Source organism: Saimiri boliviensis, chromosome 1 (assembly GCF_048565385.1).
Source record: "Saimiri boliviensis isolate mSaiBol1 chromosome 1, mSaiBol1.pri, whole genome shotgun sequence".
Classification (NCBI taxonomy): Eukaryota; Metazoa; Chordata; class Mammalia; order Primates; family Cebidae; genus Saimiri; species Saimiri boliviensis.
In genome coordinates, this window is record NC_133449.1 from 65,245,217 (window position 1) to 65,268,535 (window position 23,319).

General features: G+C 38.4%; 1 protein-coding gene across 2 annotated transcripts in view; it reads left to right on the forward strand.

The window, feature by feature from the left end:
• The first annotated feature begins 2,132 nt into the window (after positions 1-2,132).
• Positions 2,133-23,319, forward strand: part of EXOC6B (exocyst complex component 6B) — a 676,956-nt gene continuing 655,769 nt past the window's right edge. Inside the window, exon 1 of one of the 2 annotated variants that reach the window (XM_003922614.4) lies at positions 2,133-2,373. In XM_003922614.4, coding sequence (XP_003922663.1) covers positions 2,261-2,373 — 113 coding nt within the window. In that variant the 5' untranslated portion in view covers positions 2,133-2,260. The remainder of the gene's footprint in view (positions 2,374-23,319) is intronic. The other variant, XM_010333467.3, reaches the window with a different exon arrangement.

Consider the following 23,319-nt stretch of genomic DNA (forward strand, 5'->3'; position numbering starts at 1 on the left):
AAATGTGTTCTTGGTTAATAACTACTATTTTTATTTAAAAAGCAATGTGGCCAGGTACAGTGGGTCACACCTGTAATCTCAGCACTTTGGGAGGCTGAGGTGGGTGGATCACAGGGTCAGGAGTTCAAGACCAGTCTTGCCAAGATGGTGAAACCCTGTCTCTACTAAAAATACAAAAATTAGCCTGGTGTGGTGGCGGGTGCTTGTAATCACAGCTCCTCAGGAGGCCGAGGCAGAGAATTGCTTGAACCCAGGAGGTGGAGTTTGCAGTGAGCCGAGATCGTGCCATTGTACTCCAGCCTGGGTGACAGAGCGAGACTCCATTTCAGGAAAAAAAAAAAAAAAAAAAAGGCAATTCATGCACAAGGAAAATAATTTCAAGAGTGCAAATGATAGATAATTAAAAATACCTTCTTTCTACTTCAGACCACTTCTTTCCAATTTTTTTTCCTGGCTGCCACTACTGTTAACATTATTTTGGTCATCTTTTAAGAAATATTCTATGTAATATTATATATATGTATGTGTATATGTGTATATCAAAGCATGTATGTGAATATTTATTATTATTATTATTTTTTGAGACAGAGTCTCGCTCTGTCGCCAGGTGCCAGTATGGAGTGCAGTGGCGCGATCTTGGCTCACTGCAACCTTTGCCTCCCGGGTTCAAGCAATTTTCCTGCCTCAGCCTCCCGAGTAGCTGGGACTACAGATGCATGCCACCAAGCCCAGCTGATTTTTATATTTTAGTAGAGATGGGGTTTCACTATGTTGGCTAGGATGGTCTCGATCTCTTGACCTTGTGATTTGCCTGCCTCTGCCTCCCAAAGTATTTATTCTTTTAAAAAGCAAATGAGGACAGAGTTTATATATTGTTTCATGCCTTGCTTTTTTCCACTCAACACTACAGCTTGGAGACAGCTTCATGTATGACTGTAAAGTCTTTTGTCTTTCTTTTTAATGATCGCATAATAGTCTATATGGTTGTAGCACAAATTATTTAGCCTAAACTTCCAGTTTGGTTCTTCTCACATGCCTTTTTTTTTTTTTTTTTGTCAGTGAAAATCCTCTTCTACTACTTACTCTAGTACTAAACCTTGGAGTAATATCCAGCCTCCTTCTTGGTATCTAGTAAATCTTGGCAATTCTCCCTTTTTGAGGTTTTTCCTACTTGTTCATTCTTTTTCATTCTCATTGCTGCTTCCCTGGTTTAGGCCTTATTATCTCCTATAGTGTTTTCCTATCTCCAAATTCTCTATCTCTTGTATGCTTGCTCTTCACCAAATTTCCTAATGCCCAGATTCTGATTGTGTCACTTCTCTTAAAAACCTTCCCTAGCTTCCCATTCATTGTGTTATGCAAAAACTCAAGCGCTCATCAATAAATCTGATTTTTAGATTGTAACTGGGGAGTTTACGAAATGCAGATGCCTGGATCAGAACCTCCAGATGTATGACCATTAATCAGTCTGTATTAAAAAAATAATGTTTCCAGGTGCATCTGCTGCACTTTGTTGTTGGATCAGTGGAACCATTAGAACAAAGTTCACATTTCTCAGCCCAGTATTTAAGGCTCCTCACAATTTCTCTCCAACATACCTTTCCAGACCCATCCCTTACCACTACTTCTTTACAGTTCAGTGCAAATAAAATTCTTTTTGGCTGTTTGGGTTCTCCTCACAGCTTCCAGTTATGCCTTTTAACCTTCGAAACCCAGTCTCTTTATGAACCCTTGGCAACCAGAAGAGCTCCCTGAACTCCATTCTCTGAAATGGCTTACAGCCCACAGTTTTGAATTCTCCAGCTCCTCATCTCCCCAACTAGATTGTAAGGCCTCTGTCAGACATTAAGTTAGTCTTTATTATTTGCACCTACAGAGCCTTTGCACTTTGTGGCAAAGGGGGTTAACAAGAATTTGTAGGCTTAGTGCCACTTCCTGCCTTGATCATCACTGTTTACGCAGTGTTGTTAACTGTTTTTAGCTTATAATGGGCTTTCAACAAGTATTTGTGGATTCAACGCATAAATGAACGGAATCCAACCTAGCATTTCCGAGAAAACTACAAATCCCAGCGGATTTTGCGCAGAACGCCGACGGACGCGGTGACGCAAGGGGGCGTGCCGAGCCTGAGGGAGGGGTCGGCCTGCGGGTAGCCAGAGGCTGGGGCGGCTGTGGAGCCTGGGGTGGGAGAGGGAGTGTGGGGCAGCTAAAAGGTGAGCCGAGCCGACGGAGGGGACGCGCTGCGGGGCGCCCCCAGTCTATGGAGCGGGGTAAGATGGCGGAGGCGGAGAGCCTGGAGACGGCGGCAGAGCACGAGCGGATCCTGCGAGAGATCGAGAGCACTGACACGGCCTGCATCGGGCCCACGCTCAGGTACCCCGGGTGCCGGGGCCACCGACGGGCGGGAACGGGCGGGAACCAGCGGGACGAGGCAGGCTCCTCTGGGTCGGGACTCCGGCCGGCTGTCCCCAGGGCCGGCGTCGGCCCCTCCCTTCGGAGAGACCTTGCATCCCGGGCGAGGCGGGTTTCCCTTCGCAGCCCCGACGCGGGGTCTCTTCTCGGCGCTCCACCGCCCAGTGACTCGGGGCTCCCGCCGCCTCCCTCCGGGCTAGAGCAGCCTTCGTTCTCCCTCCGAGGCTGGCCCGGCGCTGGGGAACGAGAGGGCACCCGACAGATGGTGGTGGCTCTCGGCATGTCTTCCCCCGGGACATCACCCTTCTGCCTCGGACTCCAACTCCGTCCTGTCCTAGACAGGAGTCCTGCTCTTCAGACAACACAGAATTTCACTCCACGGTCTGGTGCTCGAAATCAAAGTCTTGGCTCAGAATCACAGCCCCTTCTCAGAAACGAGTCCCTGAAAATCCTAGGCCTGGATGGAAGTTCCCCCAACCCGCTCCCCTCTCCTGGGAGCCGCTGCTCCTTTATCCCTGTTTCCCTGTTACCGGGACGACCCTCGCCCACGGTGCAGCTTCCTCATTGCTGGGAAAAATTGACCCTGCTGCCACCCCCAGTTACCACTTTTTTTTTTTTTTTCAGTCACATCTCCATTTTATTTGGAGATGTCAAAAGAAATCGCGACTTACCTCAACTTATTTAACAAATTTAGGTAGCACTTGTTACATAAAGTTCAAGACTTATAAAGTGGTTTACAAATGTAGCTTATTTAAGCCACAAAACAATCGTATAAGGTAGGTTCTATTACTCTCCTTTTACAGATGGGGCACAGAGAGGTTAAGTGACTTGCCCAAGGTCACAGAAAAAATCAAGTGGGGACTCAGATTCCTGCTCGGGTAGCCTGGAGCCACACACTTAGCCACTGTTGTTCTGCCTCAGCTGGGGATTACCGGCTACCCCAACTTCCTGTTGATAATTACTCACTAAGCCTAGTTTTGTCTTTGTTTTTGTTTTTGTTTTTTTGAGACGGAATTTTGCTCTTACTGCCCAGGTTGGAGTGCGGTGGCGCGGTCTTGGCTCACAGCAACCTCCGCCTCCCAGGTTCAAGCGAGTCTCCTCCCTCAGCCTCCCGAGTAGCTGGGATTACAGGTGCATACCACCACGCCCCGATAATTTTGTATTTTTAGTAGAGACGAGGTTTCACCATGTTGGCCACGCTGGTCTCGAACTCTTGACCTCAGGTGATCCACCTGCCTCGGCCTCCCAAAGTGCTGGGATTACAGGTGTGAGCCACCATGCCCAGCCTAAGCCCAGTTTTAAACTACTTTCCTCTTTTCCCTCATGTTGCTGGTGTTCTAGAACAAAACAGATTCATCCTTATCCCGTACTGTTGTGCATTCTGTTCTCCATGGAGCCAATACATAGATAAGTATCTTACCCTTCTTGCACAGTCTTGGGTCACTGCCCCTCCCGTCAGAAAAGTTATTACTCATTGCTTGCGTTTTCATGGAGTGAGTTGACTCAGCAAAGACTAATTGAAGGAGGGCAGGCTGAAAACTACTCCTCATCTCCATCTACACAGCTTCCTTCTCAAGGACACATTGTTAGCACATTTCTTCCAGTACCACCCCGGGTCATAACTATCCTTAGTAGCTTGCCTTTTGTCTCTTTATTTATGAAAAGTAATGGCAAAAACCATCTATTGAGCCAAGGTCTTCCTCTGTCTTCTAGGCTGCAGTGCAGTGATGTGATGGTAGCTAACTGCAGCCTTGACCTCCTGAGCTCAGATCCTCCCACCTAAGCCTCCCGAGTAGCTGAGACTACAGCTGTGCACCACCACCACACCTGGCTAAGTTTTTAACTTTTTCTTGAGATGGGATTTTGCTGTGTTACCCAGGCTGGTCTCAAACACTTAGGGTCAAATGATCCTCCCACCTTAGCCTCCTGAAGTGTTGGGATTGCAGGCATGAGCCACTGTGCCTGGCCCCTTTGTTCTTTTAACGTGATTTTTAGCTCCCGTTTTTGGAGCAGTTCTTCCACACAGTTGCCTGTCTCGCCACCAACCCCCACTGCCTTATGATCGGGACCATTGTGCTTCTGTCAATTCCCATTTTCTTCAGCTCGTAAAGGTCAGTGATCCTACACACTTTTCCTGTATATTTCAAATCATCTCTAGATTACTTATAATACCTAATATAATGTAAATACCATGTAAATATATGTTATACTGTATTGTTTAGGTAATAATGACAAGACATATGTCTGTAGCATGTTTAGTAGAGATGCAACCATCCTTTTTTTTTGAGACAGGGTCCCAATCTGTTGCTCAGGTTGGAGTGCAGTGGCACAGTCAGTGCCGTCACTGCTCTCTGCAGCCTCGACCTCCTGGTGATTCTCCCACCTCAGCCTCCTGAGTAGCTGGGACTACAGGCATATGCCACCCAGCTACTTTCTTATATTATAATTATATGTAGAGATGGGGCTTCATCATGTTGCCCAGACTGGTCTTGAATTCCTGGGTTCAAGCAATCCATCTGCGTTAGCCTTCCAAAGTGCTGGGATTACAGGCGAGAACCACTGCACCCAGCCTCTGTCCAACTGTCCAATTTTTTTTTTTTTGAAAAAAAGTTTGATTTGAGAAGATGGTTGAATCTGCAGATACAGAGGGTCAACTGTATATACATTACGGTTTAAAAATAAGTTACCCAGTCTCCCTAAAACTTGTTTCATTGTTATTACTGAGTTTTTTTTTTTTTCACTGAAAAGTGGGATTTTATGTAGGGAGATAGATTAAGAGATCTTTTGCCCTAAGGGGACACTAAAAAAAAAAGTTTGAGACTCACTACTAGTTTTAGTTGCTTTTCTTGACTTTCTTTATGATTATCATGAGCTTTGCATTTTTGGTCTCAACTTTTTTTTTTTTAAAGCAGATTATATTAAATTTTACTATCAGACCTAGGGTTCATTCACTTGAACATCCCACTGTCTTTGTCTTTACTCTAGCTGTCCCTACCTATATTCATAGAGAATGATCTCACCTTTTTTCCTTATTCTGTTCAGAGGCGACAGCATGCACAGACTTGATGTTTCAGATCCTGTGTCTTAGTTGGGATGTGCCTCTATTGTCATTATCTCCTGTTTTTCATCACTATCATTAAACAGCTTTGATTAAGGCAGTGGCTCTCTTGCCTTAACTACTCAACTGTAAATTTTAAACTTCTCTACTCATCTTCATATTATGTCTTTCCTCTTCCTTCCATCTTTTGAGGTAACATTGTAAAGGCACCAGATTCTTAACTGTTCCTGAGATAGGTTTTCTAGCTGAAGAGAAACCAAAGAACAAAGTAAATTGAGAGCAGATATTAGATTAGTATATCCATCCCTAAAATACCTGCTCTTCAAAAAAATCCACTTGGCTATCTTGCCAGACCAGACTCTTTACTTTGCCAGCTATTATTTATGTATCATTACTTGCTTTCTTTCTTTGCTATGATACTAGATTATTTTTCCAGTCTTACTCCTTTTTTGTTTGAGGAGTCACAGTGGCTTGACTTTTTCATTATATTACTATTATTATTTCAGTTTTGCACTGTACATGCAATGTTGGTAGATTCCCATGTATCATAAGGTATACCACCTCTCCTTTTTCATTGTAATTCTGAAAGGCCCAAGCATATCCACACATGGAGGGGTTGTTGCCTAGCAAGTTCTTTCAGGAAAGTAGCTATCTCTTTCTTTGTCTTTATATTAAAAATCATTTTGTTATCTGTGAGTTCTAATTTTGGAAAGAGGCATATAAGATGTTAAAACCTGTCCTGTTTTTAAAATAGTATTGATTCCTGTTTTGTATTATAAATACTAAATTTTTGATCACAAATCATGGACAATAGCTCTCTATTTTCATTTTTTGAATCCCATCCCTATATCTCTACTCTTCCTTTTTATCACGTACTCAGAAGTCATTTCTTCACTTTGTACTCTGGGTAATAGCAATTAACATTTAGTCTAATTGTTATTTAAGATTTTGTTTTCAAACTTAAATTTTTTTTTTTTGAGACGAAGTCTCGCTCTGTTGCCCAGGCAGGAGGGCAGTGGCGCAATCTCGGCTCACTACAACTTCCGCCTCCCAGGTTTAAGCAATTCTCTCACCTCAGCCTCCTGAGTAGCTGGGATTACAGGCACGTGTCACCATGCCAGTTAATTTTTTGTATTTTTGTAAAGACAAGGTTTCACCATGTTGGTCAGGCTGATCTCAAACTCCTGACCTTGTGATCTGCCTGCCTTAGCCTCCCAAAGTGCTGGGATTACAGGCGTGAGCCACTGTGCCCAACCTCAAACTTAAAATTTAATAGTGAAATACACTGCCATTTAAAAAACAGCTATATTGAGGTATAATTAATGTTATCATACAACTTATCCATTTAAAGTGTACAATTAAATGTTTTTTGGTATGTATATTCACAGAGTTGTGCAGCAATCACCACAACCTAAGTTTAGAAAATTTTCATTACCTCAAAAAGAAACCCTGTACCCATTAGTGGTCTCTTCATTCTGTTCCCTCTCCCTCCTAGGCAATCACTACTTTTCTTTATGGATTTGGCTGTTCTGGACATCTGAACATTTTGTATAAATGGAATCATACAATATGTGTTTTTTGGTAATTTAATGTTTTCAAGGTTCATCTATGTGGTAGCATGTTATCAGTACTTAATTTCTTTTTATTGATGAATAATAAATTCATTGTATGGATGTACCACATTTTATTTGTTCATCAGTTTATGGACATTTGGGTTTTTTCCATTTTGGGGCTGTGGAACAATGCTGCCATGGCCATTTGTATTCTAGTTTTTGTGTAAGCATATGTTTTCGTTTTTGCTGAATATGTACCTAGGAGGAATTTCTAGGCTGTATGGTATCTCTATGTTTAGCGTTGTGAGGAACTGCTAGACTGTTTTTCCAAAGTGTGTGTATCATTTTCCATTCCTATAGCAATGTATCAGGGTTCCAGTTTTTCCATATCCTTGGCAACACTTGTTATTACCTTTTTTACTTTGCCATCCTGTGGGTGTGAAGTTGCATTTATTGTAGTTTTGGTTTGCATTCCCCTAATAGCTAGTCTTTTCATGTGCTTATTGGTCGTTGTTTATCCTTTTTGGACCCTTTGCCCATTTGCTTTTATTTTTTATTTTTAGTTGAGTTGTAGGAGATATTTATGTATTCTGAATATGTTCTGTATCAGATATATTATTTGCAATACTGTATCCTATTCTGTGATTTGTCTTTCTCACTTTTTGATATGTTTCATGTTCTAAACTTTGGCTGCACAAAAGCTTTTAATTTAAATGAAGTCCATTAATCATTTTTTTTTTTCTTATTTTGTCTCATGCTTTTGATGTTGTTTTTAGGAAACTTTTGTATAGTGCACAGTCTTGAAGATCTGCTCCTATATTTTTTCTAAGTGTTGTATAATTTTATCTTTTACATTTAGATCTGTGATTCATTTTGAATTAGTTTTTGTTTATGATGTGAGGAAGAGTTTTCCATATCATTCTTTGGCATGTGGCTATCCAGTCGTTCTAACACCGTTTGTTGAGTGCTGTCTTTTTTTATGAAAACCCCAGATTCCTGGTTGATTCATTTTGATCTCCTTATCATGATTTATGTTCCTTATTTGTGGCAGAAATGCAACATTAACCCTGTTATTGAGTTTATTTGATTTTGCTAGTTAGCCTAACTTCCTTCATTTAGTATTCTCACCCAGGGAAGTTTGCTCTGGTTTTCTCTTTTTAGCTCAATTCCTGTATCATAAGAATGATCTGATTGCTATATTTGATCTTGGTAAAGAACTTTAGGGACTGACATTTGTCTTAATGGAACTATTTTGTGTCATACTACCCAGTCTTGTGTAACATAAAGTATATTAATGATAAAATCTTACCTTTTTCACTGTTAAAACAGTATGTCAGAATATGGAATTTGGAAACTAGATTAACAATTAACTTACAATCCTATGACACAACTGTTGTTGTTTTGGTGCTTTTCCTTCTAGAACTTTGCCTTATATATTTTATTGTTACAAAGCTGTACTTACGGGTGTAGGAATAATTTCCTGTCTTGCTTTTTAAAGTTGTTTGTTTATAAAGCTAGCTCTTACAAGAAAAAAATTGAGGATATTTTCAAAAGGCTGTTTTATTTAAGGTCATCTGATAATTAAATATGGGGGGAACCTGGCATCCCCACTTACTACTTCTGTGTTTGGCCACATGGCTCTTATTTTTCCATCTAGCACCCCCTCCCATTAATTCATTTGTGCAGAGATCAGTTAATCAAAATCCTTGGTTCATGACACTTTCTCATTATAGGTCCATGGCTCTCTTTAATAAATTAAATCAACTTACTTTTACAAGCAACTTACCACCCAAGTGGGCAAATTTTTCTCATCTAAAAAATGATGAGAAAAATGAAGAGAAAGCTTCATTTCTTCATGGTATCTGTTACTGCTTAGCAAGGTACCATCCAAGGTACCAAGCTAGGACTACTGCCTAGCAGGTATCATGAAGAATGCTTCCCTTTTCTCTCTCTTTTTTATTTTCTTTCTTTCTGTTTTTTTTTTTTTTCCCCCCCGAGACAGTCTTTTTCTGTTGCCAGGCGCCAGGCTGGAGTGCAGTAGCACAATGTCTGCTCACTGTAACCTCCGCCTCTTGGGTTCAAGCAGTTCTCCTGCCTCAGCCTCCCGAAAAGCTGGGACTACAGGCGCACGCCACCATGTCCAGCTAATTTTTGTGTTTTTTAGTAGAGATGGGCTTTCACCATGTTGGCCAGGATGGTCTTGATCTCTTGACCTCGTAATCTGTCCCCCTGGGCCTCCCAAAGTGCTGGGATTACAGGCATGAGCCACTGTGCCTGGCCTCTTTTTTCTTTTCATACTCTTCCTCCAATGTAGAGGGGGTGCCATGGTACTTGTGTGAGTCATCTTCTGCCTTTACCCTTAGGTTTGCTATGTGGACTTAAGTATTTCTATTTTTTTGAGTTTTGTTTGTTTAGTGGTTAGCCTATTTTTTTTTTTCCTTTTCCTGCTTGTACATATCTAAGGGATATCATACTTATCAATAATCAGATCCTGGGAGGGCTTATTTGGGGATGGAGTGGAGAATGGAGGAGGAGATAGAAAATAAATGTATAAAAGCCCTTCAGGTGATTGTGATATACTCCATCCTTGACAATCACTGAGGGGCAAGGACATTCCCATTCCTCATGCTTATTTTTTAATAGTAGCTCCCTTTCAAAAAGAACATTTTTATATTGTAATTATAAATGTAGTAGAATGACTTAAGAAACAGACAACTACTAACTTAATTCTATCTTCCTACCACTTTTATATTTTTATATTTCCTTTTAACTTTTTTCATATGCATTTTATTACATTAAGTATTAGATGATTATTATGTGTCTTGCCTTTTCGGTTAACATGTTATATACAGGTTTTTTTTATTTTTGAGACGGAGTTTCGCTCTTGTTACCCAGGCTGGAGTGCAATGGCACGATCTTGGCTCACCGCAACCTCCGCCTCCTGGTCTCAGGCAATTCTCCTGCCTCAGCCTTCTAAGTAGCTGGGATTACAGGCACGTGCCACCATGCCCAGCTAGTTTTATTGTATTTTTAGTAGAGACGGGGTTTCACCATGTTGACCAGGATGGTCTCGATCTTTCGACCTCGTGATCCACCCGCCTCGGCCTCCCAAAGTGCTGGGATTACAGGCTTGAGCCACCGCGCCCGGCTATATACAGGTTTATACATTATAATGATGTCACTTTAGTGGCTTTATTAATGAATTGATTCATTCATATGTTCATTCAATACTGAGCAATGTCTGTGTGCTAGATACTCTTCCAGGCTCTGGGGTACAGCAGGCAATAACATAGACAAGTCTCTACCTTTATGGTGCTTATGGAGTCTATAGTGGGCACTTACAGAATAAATGAATAAATATATAATGTAATGCTATTTAGCGATTAATGTTACACAATGACTGGGTTATTGCTTTCAATTAGGGGGTTAGGAAAGGTAGCTTTGGCAAAGGTTTGAATAGAGTGAAGCAACGAGCCATATGGCCCTTTGTGAGGGAAACACCTTCCATACGAAGGGAACGGTAAGTGCCAAGGCCCTCAGGAAAAGGATAATGGTGGGAAGTGATTGTATGAAAGTAGTCAGGGTCCAGATCATGTAGACTAGGGAAGAGACTTTGATTTTATCCTAAGTGTTATGGGAAGGTACAGGAAAGTTTTTATTCTAAGTATTATGGGAAAGTACAGGAGAGTTTTGAGCAGGAAAGTGACATGTGGTCACTTAAACAAGGAATGTGGCCAGGTACAGTGGCTCATGCCTGCAATCCCTGAAATTTGGGAGGCCGAGGTGGGCAGATCACTTGAGGCCAGGAGTTCAAGACAAGCCTGGCCAACATGGTGAAACCCCATCTCTACTAAAAATAGAAAAATTAGCGGGGTGTGTTGACAGGCACCTGTAATCCCAGCTACTCAGGAGGCTAAGGCAGGAGAATTGCTTGAACCCTGGAGGTGGAGGTTGCAGTGAGTGGAGATTGCGCCACTGCACTCCAGGCTGAGTGACAGAGCAGACTCCGCCTCAAAAACAACCACCACCACCACCAAGCAAAGAATGTTCTGGCTGCTGTGTGGAGACAGAGTGAGAGGAAACAGGGTAACCAGTTAAGGCATATTTGCAGTAATAAGAGGCAAGAGGTGGTTATGGCATGCAATATGGTATTAGGAAGGAGGTGATGGGAAGTAGCTGGATTTAGAATATGTTTTGAAGGTAGTGCCAAAATGGTGGATTAGTTATGGGAATTAAAGAGAGGATCAAGGATGATTCCAAGGCTCTTGGCCTAAGCAATCAGATGGTGATGATGCCAATTATTAGGATAGGGAACAATGAGGAGAGGAACTTTACTTTTCTTTGAATAACTTATTACAGCCTGACATTTATTTTTTGATTGTCTACCCTATTGGAATGTCTGTTCTAGGGATAAGGGATTTTGTTTCTTTTGTTTGTTGCTGTGTCTTGGGAACCCAAAGGATGCCTGGCATATAGCTGGTGCTCAGTAAATATTTGTTGAATGAATAGAAGAATTAAAAAATTATATCACCAACTGTTAATTATCTGGGAATTAATTAACTGTCTTAAAAATATGACTACCTTTTGAGAGAAAAGAAACCTAATGAAAATTTAGAAAGCCTCCACATATCAGAAATGTCTTTTTTTAAACTACTTATAATTTTATAGTTCTTCTTTCTCTTCATCAGTGAAAACTGTGATCTAAAATAATTGATCCCTAAAGCCTGTCATTTCTCAGTGTTTGTAGTGTTGTCAAAAGTTTGCAAGTTTAAGAATTGTTAACTCTAATAATTAAAGCATTATAATCTGACTGTATGTTATATAAATAAAGCTTAACATTTAGCAAAAATTTGAAATTGTGCATTTGGTTAAAAAGGGGTGGATAATGTTAAATAAGTTTCATTGTAATATGGAATAGGAGGATAAATTTTTTTGTGGTTTGGTTAAGAGAAATTTGTTTTTTAAAAAATGTCCTCATTTAGTTATCAAGCAAACTGGAAAAATAAAAAAACTGTGAAGAATCTGTGGCTAACAAGACAATGTTGATCTGGTTCTGTTAGCTAGCAATGGGCTCTGTGTCTGATTTTGTTTGAGGTAAATAGACACAAATTTTCACTGAAGCTCTTCCAGTGGAGGTTATGCTGATTTGTTGTCTGATTGACTAGATTCAAACCACAGAAAAATTAGTAACCACAGAGAAAAATAAATGGGCGTGTAGCATTTGGTAAGTGTTCCCGTGTTAAATTTCAAGAGTTTATTAGTTATCATCAGATCAAATGTGTAATTCTGAGGAACCTGAGTTCCTGGAAATCTTATTTGCTGTGACTTTGAAAATAAAAAATGATATAGGTAAATTATCTTGTCTGGGTTTGAAATATTTTATTTAAAACATGGAAAGAAAAGGATATGAATCATAGATCTAATAAACATTTTTTGTCTCATTGCTTTTATTTCTCCATTTAATTAGTTTGTTGTTTATTCTTCCATTGCTTTCGTATGCAAATAGAAACATATATTATCTTATTTTCTTCTTCCTTTTACAAAATAGTGTTATTGTATAGACTTCTGCAGCTTAGTTTTTTAGTTGTACATAAATTTTGGAGATCTGTTCATAACAGTATATAGAGGTGTTCCTTATTTTTAAAAATAGCTACATATACTATTCGGTTATGTAAATATACCATGGTTTATTCAACCAGTCCTCTGTTTCTGGATATTTGGATTATTTCCAGCCTTTTGCCAGAAAAAACAGTGCAGCAAGGGATAGCTTTGACTATTGGTCATTTTTATTGTGCCTTTCTTTTTTGTTTTGTTTTGGTTTTGAGACAGAGTCTCACTGTCTCCCAAATGGGAGTGCAATGGCATGATCTCTGCTCATTGCAACCTCCGTCTTCTGGGCTCAAGTAATTCTCCTTCCTCATCCTCATGAGTTGCTGGGATTATAGGTGCCCACGACCATGCCTAGCTAAATCTTGTATTTTTAGTAGAGACAGGGTTTCACCACGTTGGCCAAGCTGGTTTTGAGCTCCTGATCTCAAATTATCTGTCTGCCTCCACCTCCCAAAGTGCTGGGATTACAGACCTGAGCCACTGCACCTGGCCTTTTGTACATTTCATACTGTATCTATAGGATAGATTCCTAGAAGTAAGATTGATAAGTAAATGATGAATGTATCTGCAGTTTGGTAGGTATTACCCACTTTAGAAGCTGTACCATTTTGTTCTCCCTCTAGCAGTCTATGAGATTGCTCATTTCTTTACATCCCTTTCAGTAAAGTTCTTCATAGCTTTTTTTTTTTTTTTTTTTTTTTTTTTTTTAACAACCCAAAGGCTTTTGGGCTTTTGCTAATATGATAAGTGTTAAATAGTATTTCAGTATAGTTTTTATTTTTATTATTGTGAGCGAGGCTGAAAATCTCACAATAGTATGTTTAAGGTATTTTGTGTGTGTGCTTTGCTTATTTTTTATGTGTCTTTTGCTTATTTTTCTATAAGGGGGGTATTTTCTTTTTTCTTTTTTGAAGCAGGGTCTCTCCCTCTCTCGTCCTGGCTAGAGTGCAGTGGTACGATCTCAGCTCACTGCAACTTCTGCCTGCTGGACTCAAGCTATCCTCTCACCTTAGCCTCCTCAGTAGCTGGGACTACAGGTGCGTGCCACCATGCCCAGCTAATTTTTTGTATTTTCGGTAGAGATGGAGTTTTGCCATGTTGCCCAGACTGCTCTCAAACTCCTGGGCTCAAGGTATCCATCTGCCTCACCTCCCAAAGTGCTGGGATTACAGGTGTGAGCACGCCACCACACCCGGCCCAGTTATTTTATTTTTTTTGGTATTTGGGAGCCCAGGGTAAAGAACCTTTGATAGTTACATGTTGCTTAAACGCATGATAAGTATGTACAGTGAAATTAGTTGTGATTGCTAAATAAACCAGTTTTTTAAGAAAGGAAAGCTTCAAACCTACCTCTTTATTATTTTAGTTATAAAGGGACATCAGTAAACAAAGGCATTTTAAAAGAATTTTAAAATACTATATTCAGATGCTGTGATAATTTGAAATTAGAAGGTTTTACTGGTGAATGCAGTTGTATCATTAGATAATGCTGCTTCAGGCAGGTGTGGTGGCTCACATCTGTAATCCCAGAACTTTGGGAGGCCGAGGTGGGCGGACCACTTGAGGTCAGGAGTTCGAGACCAGCCTGGTCAACATGGTGAAACCCTGTCTCTATTAAAAATACAAAAATAAATCAGGTGTGGTGGTGCAGGCCTGTAGTCCCAGCTACTCGGGAGGTTGAGGCACGAGAATCGCTGGAACCCGGGAGGCAGAGGTTGTAGTGAACTGAGATTATGCTACTGCACTCTAGCCTGGGTGACTGAGCTAGCCTCTGTCTCAAAAAAAAAAAAAAAAAAAAAAAAAAAAAAAAAAATTGCTGCTTCACATACAAGTATAATTCTTAGCAAATCAGGGGAAATCAACAGTTTAATAAATTCTTTACCTTGAACTTTTATGGCATGTATTTGTATGTTTATGTTATGTTCAGCATCAACACAATATATGAATTAGTTATAAAAACTTATTGATGGAGACAATGATTTAGTATGGTTTTGCAAGTAGTTTAGAATTTTGGTGACACATCTCACATAGCTTTAGCTGGAATATGATACATATGAATATTAATTAGGTCATTGAGGAAAATAAAAATGTTTTGATTCTTTTCATCATTGAAGTTGGTACTTTGTAGTATTCACTAATGATTTAATAATTATTTTAATTATATACTGAAATCAAACTTCTATCTATAAGCAACTAGAAGAAATAAAAATAGTCACTTGTCTGTGAAATGTGTCACATTTTGAGATCCTGGGCATTTTAAGTTTGCTTAGGGAAAATAGCAAAAATAGTGAGGGAGAGAAGTTGGTAAAACTGTTACACAGCTGAACTTAAACACTTGAGATCTGAGGCAACTAACAAGTTATTTCTTAGTGATAGCTGTCCTGGATTAGGAAAAGAAGAATAAACCCATTTCTGTGATGTAGTAGTGTCTGCTGGAATAGTTAGAAAGCAAGGAACATAGTGTGCACAAAGTCAAACTGATATTGCATGGATTTTATTCCAGTATTTGAACTAAGGGGAATTAATCTAAAGAACAGATGATAATAATGGAATATTTTAATGTTTGGGCTATTTTAAAAAAGCAGTGTGATGTCATATATTATAAATTATATTTTACATTTCTAGGTGTCTATAGAATGATAAATGTTTTCCTTTAAATTGCGTGTCACTTAACATTAGTATTTTATACCACATTTTGACTCTTTTTTGGGGGGATTAATTTTGTTTTAACTTTGTTTCTGAGTTGTTCTCAATCTTCTCCTCTTATTCTGGGTAATGGGTTTTTTTCTTTATCTTTCTTTGTCTCTGATTATTTCCTTCCCTTGTTCTAGAAAGGAATTAGTTTCCAAAAAGCTATGTAATTTAAAAAATGTACATAATAGATACACTGAAGGTGGTGAAGAAATTGGGGCAAAGGGAAAATAAGGGTAGGAAGGAGAATATGAAGGAAAGAGTAAAAGCAGTTAGAGGATTCAAAGTCAAAAAGTGGTTATTAGGAGAGGTACAAGTATTCTTGGCTCTGAGTTTAACATTAGAGACGTGTTTTTCCCATGTGTCCTGACAGAGAAACCCCTGTATAATGTAACTTTGATATCCATATAGTAAATGCAGCAATATGTGATAGGCTCTTTGTTAGACTGCCTTTTTGTGAAAGCATAAAACATAACCAAAGTAAAATTTAGTGAAAGCGTTCTTGCAGGGAGCCAAAATAAAGTGATCCAGGAATGCAGTTCTTTGCTGGTCTTGGCTTAATCAAGGCATAGATTTTATAATACCTAGAGAGTAGAAGGTGGAAATGCATTAGCATTCTCCCCCTTGTGTTCAGTCTAGTCTCCATGATTTCTAATCTGAAAGAATGTATGTACCTCATGTATGTTAATTTTTTATAAGTACAACTTTTAGTTGTCAAGTCTTTTGATAAGTATTGACTCTCATTGAGTTCAAATTGGTATTTTTCTGCCTTTTTTCCCCTGAATATGTCATTTGCCTGTGTTCTTAGTTAAGTACAGAGTGATACATGCTTTAAAAGTAAACCAGCTGTAGGTAGGTTTATTATTTTTTTATGAAAGTTGAAGAACCTGAATAAACTACCTTATGCCACTAAAATAAATGGAGTGAGGGAGAATACCTCAGGATAGGGTCAAGAGTCTGCCCTAAAGTAATCTGGGTGTATTCTAGCATGGAAACTAATGCCATTAATGCCACAATAATTTTGTTTGGTACCAAAATTTTGTTTGGTAACATCTTGCAAACCTATAATATGTCTTAAATTTGATGTTTAAAAAAAAAATCAACTCACCTTAGACATTTGAAACATTACCAACAAATAAAATGACCAGAGATGTTTTGCCTTACACTGTATAATCTACAAATTATACTAGCGGGAAAAGGTATGCCTTATTAAGTAGATTATTTACTTACTAATTTCAGTAAGTAACTGTCATGTCTGGAACCTACCCTGTTCCAGAATTACAATTTGTTTTTTGAGATATGTTAACTCCCAAGAGGATAATGATTTAATGAAAGAGATTTAAGCATGTAATATAAATTGCATGCCTGTTAGAGCTTTAAAGTGTACATTACCCAGTGAAACATTTAAGGGAGCAAGAACCATCACAATGCAACCAATTAGATTAATTTGATTTGTGATGGTACGTATGGACTGGAACTCTTTTAAAACACCTACCTGTCATTTAGTCTTGAAGATCAGCATATTGACATGCACTTTGAACTTGCATGAATTTACTTTCAGTTACTACTGTGGTTTGATAATCAATTGATCATTATATAAAAGCAAAAGCAAAAACAATGACACCAATAACAAACTTCTTTTAGAACAGTTCTATCATTTTAGTATTTAGATGCCTCTCGTGTTTAGAACTCTAAATAAGTGTTCTATTGTATGTTAGATAAACGATGAAGGCCATTCGCGAAAAATGATGATTTGGATTAAAATATAGGCTCTCTTTCATTAAATAGTTTTTGATTAAAAACCTGTGGAGGAACACAGACTTTCAATTTTAACCTTGTTTTTACAGGCCTGGAACGTGACAAATTCTGTGACTCAAGCATATCTTTTGGTACTATGATATTGTGTAGTGACATACTGATATCTTGTTGCACATTCCAGCAAAGTCTCTCTTCTTATTGTTCTCAATATCTCAGTTTTCAAAACTTCTTTATTTTTTCCCCTTTGCAAATTGTGCCATTGTTTTTTTCCTCCTATTTGTGCTTCCCTTTATATCTCCCTACCACTTCCTGTAACTTAGAATTTTAAAACACACATTGTCCAGTGAAATATCTAAGTGAGCAAGAATCATCACAATGCAAACCAATTTCTACTTCCTGAGGAAGCTCTGGTGCTAATAAACAATGAATTTCTAAAGATATTGATATGAAATGTAGTCTTATCAAGCAATATGAATGAATAAAAATAGACAATGGGCTGGACTAAATTTATGCTATGAAACGTTTTTGGCTTGGAGTTTGATTTAAGGAAAGACAACTTATGGAACATATTTTTTAAAAAGGAAAAAAATAATGGAGCTAGCCAAGTGTTTTGTTTTTGGTCAGGTAAGGGAGTTCCTTGACATTTATAAGGAAGAGATATACAATGATATTTTGTCATTGGATTAGCAAAAATAATAGGAAAGTGAAATGAGAAGAGCTCCTGAAATCCCAAGAAAAATCGATTATTAGAAGCATTGTAAGTGGTAAATGTGGATTTGATGGTATACTTTTTTATTTGACTTTAAAAAATTTTGCTGGGTGCGGTAGCTGACACCTGCCATCTCAGCATGTTGGGAGGCTGAGGCAGGAGGATCACTTGAGCCCAGGAGTCTGAGACCAGCCTAGGAAATATAATGAGACCCTGGCCTCTGCAAAAAAGCAAAAATTAGCTGGGCATTGTGGCATGCACCATAGTCCCAACTAACTAGGGAGGCTGAGGTGGGAGGATCACCTGAGCCCAGGAGGTTGAGGCTGCAGTGAGCCAATGTCATGCCACTGCACTCCAGCCTAGGTGACAGAGTGGGATCCTGTCTCTGAAATAAAGAAATAAGTCCAATTAAACTTTTTCAGATAATTATAGAATTCCCATGCAGTTGTAAGAAATGATACAGAGATCCTCTTTATTCTAGATACTAGTCTACTGTTGGATATGTGGTTTGCAAATATTTTTTTCCCACTCTGTAGCTTGTCTTTTTACCCTCTTAAAAGGGTCTTTTGCAGATCAAAAATGTTTTAATTTTGATGAAGTCCAGCTTATCAATTTTTCCTTGTATGGAGCAGGCCACGGTCTTTATTAGTGTAGCTCTATGTAACATCCTGATATTGCGTAGACTGATTCCTCTTTATCTTGTTAAATATTTTGTCTTCTTTATAAGAATATTTTACTCTTCTTTTATCAAAATGGTTTTAGCTAACATTTCTTTGCCTTTCTGTATAAATTTATTTTGTTTATTTTTTAGAGATGGGGGTCTCCCCCAGTCAACCAGGCTGGATGCAGTGGTGCAATCATAGCTCACTGCAGCCTCTAACTCTTGGGCTCAAGCTATTCTCCCACCTCAGCTTCCCTAGTAGCTGGAATTACATATACACAAGCCACAGTGCCTGGCCACCTTATATGTTTTAGAATAATCTTGTCTATGTCAGCAAAAAAGTCTTGCTGAGATTTTATAGCAATTGCATTAAATCTATATGTCAATTTGAGGAGAATTGACATTTTTACTAATATGAGTCTTCCACTCCACGAACATGGTATGTATTTCCATTTATTGACTCTTTTCACTTTTTTCATCAGCATTGTATAGTTTTTAGCATACAAGGTTGGCACATGTTTTGTTAGATTTATCTGCAAGTAATTCATTTTTTTAAAGTGATTTTAAATGTTACTGTATTTTTAACTTTGGTGTCTGTGTCTTCATTGCTATTATACAGAAATTCAGTTAGTCTTTGTATGTTTCTCTTGTATCTTTGTGATCTTGCTGGAATTATTTGTTAGTCCAGGAATTTTTTTGTAGACGCCTGGGAATTTTGTATGTAAACAATAGTGTTATCTGCAAATGGAGACAGTTGTCATTATTCGTTTCCAATTTGTATGCCTTTTATTTTCTTATTTCACTGGTTAGAACATCTAGGACTATGTTGACTAAGACTGGTGAAAGTAGATATCTTTGCTTTTTTTCCTGATCTTAGAGGGAAAGCATTCAGTCTTTTCTCATTAAGTATCATGTTAGCTTTAGTTTTTTTTGTGGACGCTCTTTATCAATTTAAGGAAGTTTTCCTCTATTCCTATTTTCTGAGAGTTTTTATTGTGAATGAGTAAATTTTGTTAAATGCTTATAATGCATCATTTGATATGATCATGTGATTTAAAATATTTAGTCTGGTGGAATCTATCGATTTGTTTTGAACATTCAATGAGCCTCGCCTCTTTGGAATAAACCTTACTTTTACACTTCTTTTTATTTATCTTTAGTCTATTTGCTGATATTTTGTTAAGGATTTTTGATCTATACTTAGAGATATTGGTCTATAATTTTATTTATTTTTTGTTGTCTTATGTCTAATTTTGATATTGGAGTAACAGTAGCTTCTTAACATGAATTGAGAAGTAGCCCCTCATTCCTCTTATATTTTCTGGAAGAGATTTTAGAATTCATACCAATTCTGCTTCAAACATTTGTATAATTATTCGATGAAGCCATCAAGGCTTGGAGATTTTAAATTGCAAATTCAATTTCCTTAATAGTTATAGGACTGTCTAAATTACTATGTTGTTTTGGTGAGTTGTGGTAGTTTGTATTTTTTGAGGAATTGGTTTATTTCATATAAGTTGTTAAATTTATTGTGTGTGTTTTTTTTTTTTTTTTTTTTTTTTTTTTTTAGCAGAGTCTTGAGTCTCCCTGTCACCCAGGTGTAGTGCAGTGACATGTAGTACAGATCTTGGCTCACTGCAACTGCTGCCATCCAGGCTCAAGCGATTCTCATGCCTCAGCCTCCTGAATAGCTGGGATTACAGCTGTGCACCACCACACCCGGCTAATTTTTCTATTTTTAGTAGAGGTGGACTGGTCTTGAACTCCTGGCCTTTCCTTGGCCTCCCAAAGTCCTGGAATTTACAGGCCTGAGCCACGTCACCTGGCCTATTGTGTGTGTGTGTGTGTGTGTGTTTTTTGAGATGAGGTTGCTCAGGCTGGAGTGCAGTGATGTGATCTCAGTTCACTAGAACCTTAACCTCCTAAGTGATCATCTCACCTCATCCTCCACAGTAGCTGGAACTGCAGGTGAGCACCACCATGTCACCACTTTTTGTCTGTATAGAAAGTACAAATTTATTTACTTATTGTAGAGACAGGGTTTTGCCATGTCACCCAGCCTGGTCTGGAACTCCTGGACTCAAGTGATCTACCAGCCTCAGCCTTCCAAAGTGCTATTGTGCCGGGCCTAATGTTTTTTTTTATTATTGTTTGCTGACTACGGGACATATGGTGATATTCCCTTTTTCATTCTTTCTATTGGTATTGTATCATCTTTTTTGATTTGCTAAATATTTGTCAATTTCATCTTTTCAAAAAACCAAACTTTATTTTTCTCTGTTGTTTTCTGTTGTAAATTTTATTGATGTCTGTCCTTATTTTATTATTTCCTTCCTGCTGCTTACTTTGGGTTATTTTACTTTTTTCTTCTTAGGGCTTGAGGTATAGGAGCTTAGATTATTGGTTTGAGATTTGTCCTCTTTTCTAACATATACATTTAGGGTATTAACATTTTTCCTTCTAGCATTGCTTTACCTGTATCCCATCAGTTTTGATATGATGTGTTTTCATTTTCATACACTTCAGTGTATTTTTATCTTATTATTTATTTATTTTAGAGACAAGGTCTCACTTTCTTACCCAGGCTGGGCTCAAAGAATCATCCTGTCTTAGCCACTTCGGTAGCTGGGACTGTAGGCATGTGCCACCACAGCCAGCTAATTTCAATTTTTTTTTAATTTTTTTTTTTTTTGTAGAGATAGTGGTCTCACCATCTCATCCAGGCTTCAGTGTGTTTTTAAAAATTCCCTTTAGGCTCCTATTTGATTAATTATTTAAAAGAGTGTTGTTTAGTTTCCAAGTGTTTGGACATTTGCTGTCTTTCTGTTATTGATTTCTAGTTTGATTTCATCATGGTTGGAGAACATACTGTGTATGATTTCATTTCTTTTAAATTTGTTACAGTTTGTGTTATGGCCCAGGATATGCTTTTTCTTGGCATATGTTCTGTGGTTGCTTGAAAATAGTGTGTGTTCTACTGCTGCTAGGTGTTGTGTTTTTGTAAATACTGAGTAAATTTCATTGGCTAATGGTATTAGCTGTTGATTTAGGATTTTCTGTCTAGACAGAAACAATTGATTAGTTATATCAATTGTTGAGAGTTGGGTGATGAAGTCCCTAAGTATAATTGTGGAATTATCTGTTTTTTTTTTTTCCCTCTGATTTATTACTTTTGCTTCACATACTTAGTATCTCTGTTCTTTGGTACATATACATTTAGTATTGCTGACCTTTTTTGTTTTTGATAATTTTCTTTGTTCTGAAGTCTACTTTATTTGATGATAATATAGGCATTCCTGCTTTGCTGTGATCAATGTTTAGATGATACATCATTTTTCATCCTTTTATTTTGAACCTGCCTATACCATTATATTTGAAATGAATTTCCTATCAACAGCATATACTTGTATTGTTTTTTAAAATCCACTTTGTCAATCTTTATCTTTTAATCGGTGTATTTAAACCATTTACATTTAATGTAATTATTTATATCCTAAGGCTTAAGCTTGAAGTTTTATTTTTTTGTTTATTTTTTTCTTTTTTGTTTCTATTTTCTTTTTCATGCCTTTCTCTGTGTTATACTTGAATATTTATTTTGAACTGCATTTTGCTTTGTTTGTTGTGCTGCTGCTGCTGTTGTTAATTGTTTTTTTTTTTGTTTGAAACGGGGTCTCACTCTGTCACTCAGGCTGAAGTGCAGTGTTGTAGTTATGGCTCACTGCATCATTGACTTCTCAGGCTCAAGTGATCGTCCCATCTCAGCCTCCTGAGTAGCTGAGACTATACCACACCCAACTCATATTTAATTGTCTTTTGTAGAGGCAGGGTTTTGCCATGTTGCCCAGGCTGATCATGAACTCCTGGGCTCAAGGAATTCTGCCTCTGCTTCCCAAAGTGTTGGAATTACAGGCATGAACCACTATAACTGGCTGTGTTTTTTTAGATAAGATCTCACTCTGTTGCCCATATGGACTGTAGTGATATGATCATGGCTCATAGCTGCCTCAGTCTCCTGGGTTCCAGTGATCTTAGCCTCCCAAGTACCAAGTAGCTGGGACCATAGTTGTATACCACTATGCGTAGCTTTTTAAAAATTATTTATTTATTTATTTATTTTGTAGAGCCTGGGCTTCGTTATGTTACCCAGCCTGGTCTTGAACTTCTGGGCTCAAGCCATCCTCCGCCTTGGCCTCACATAGTGTTAGGATTACAGATATGAGCCACTACACTTGGCCTCTGTTGTGTTTTTGAGTGTACTTTTTAGCATAGTATTTTTTTCTGTGTGTGTGTGGTTTCTCTAGATGCTGCATTATTTATATGTAACTTACCATAGTCTACTAGCGTCATTTTACCAGTTTGAATGAAACCTTGCCTTCCTTTATGTCTCTTTACATCATCCACTGTTTACAATTGTGTTAAATATTTCCTACACAAACCTTAGTATTATATCAGACAGTGTTTTAATTTTTTTCTTCAAGTGTCAAACTTAGTTTGGAAAACTCAGGAGATGTAAAGCCTATTTTTTTTTTTTTTTGAGACGGAGTTTCGCTCTTGTTGCCCAGGCTGGAGTGCAATGGCGCCATCTCGGCTCATCGCAACCTCCGCCTCCTGGGTTCAGGCAATTCTCCTGCCTCAGCCTCCTGAGTAGCTGGGATTACAGGCACACGCCACCATGCCCAGCTAATTTTTAGTATTTTTAGTAGAGACGGGGTTTCACCATGTTGACTAGGATGGTCTCGATCTCTTGACCTCCTGATCCACCCGCCTCGGCCTCCCAAGGTGCTGGGATTACAGGCTTGAGCCACCGCGCCCGGCAAGCCTATTGTTTTTACCCTTAGTTTTTCTTACTGTGTTTTTTCTTCCTTTT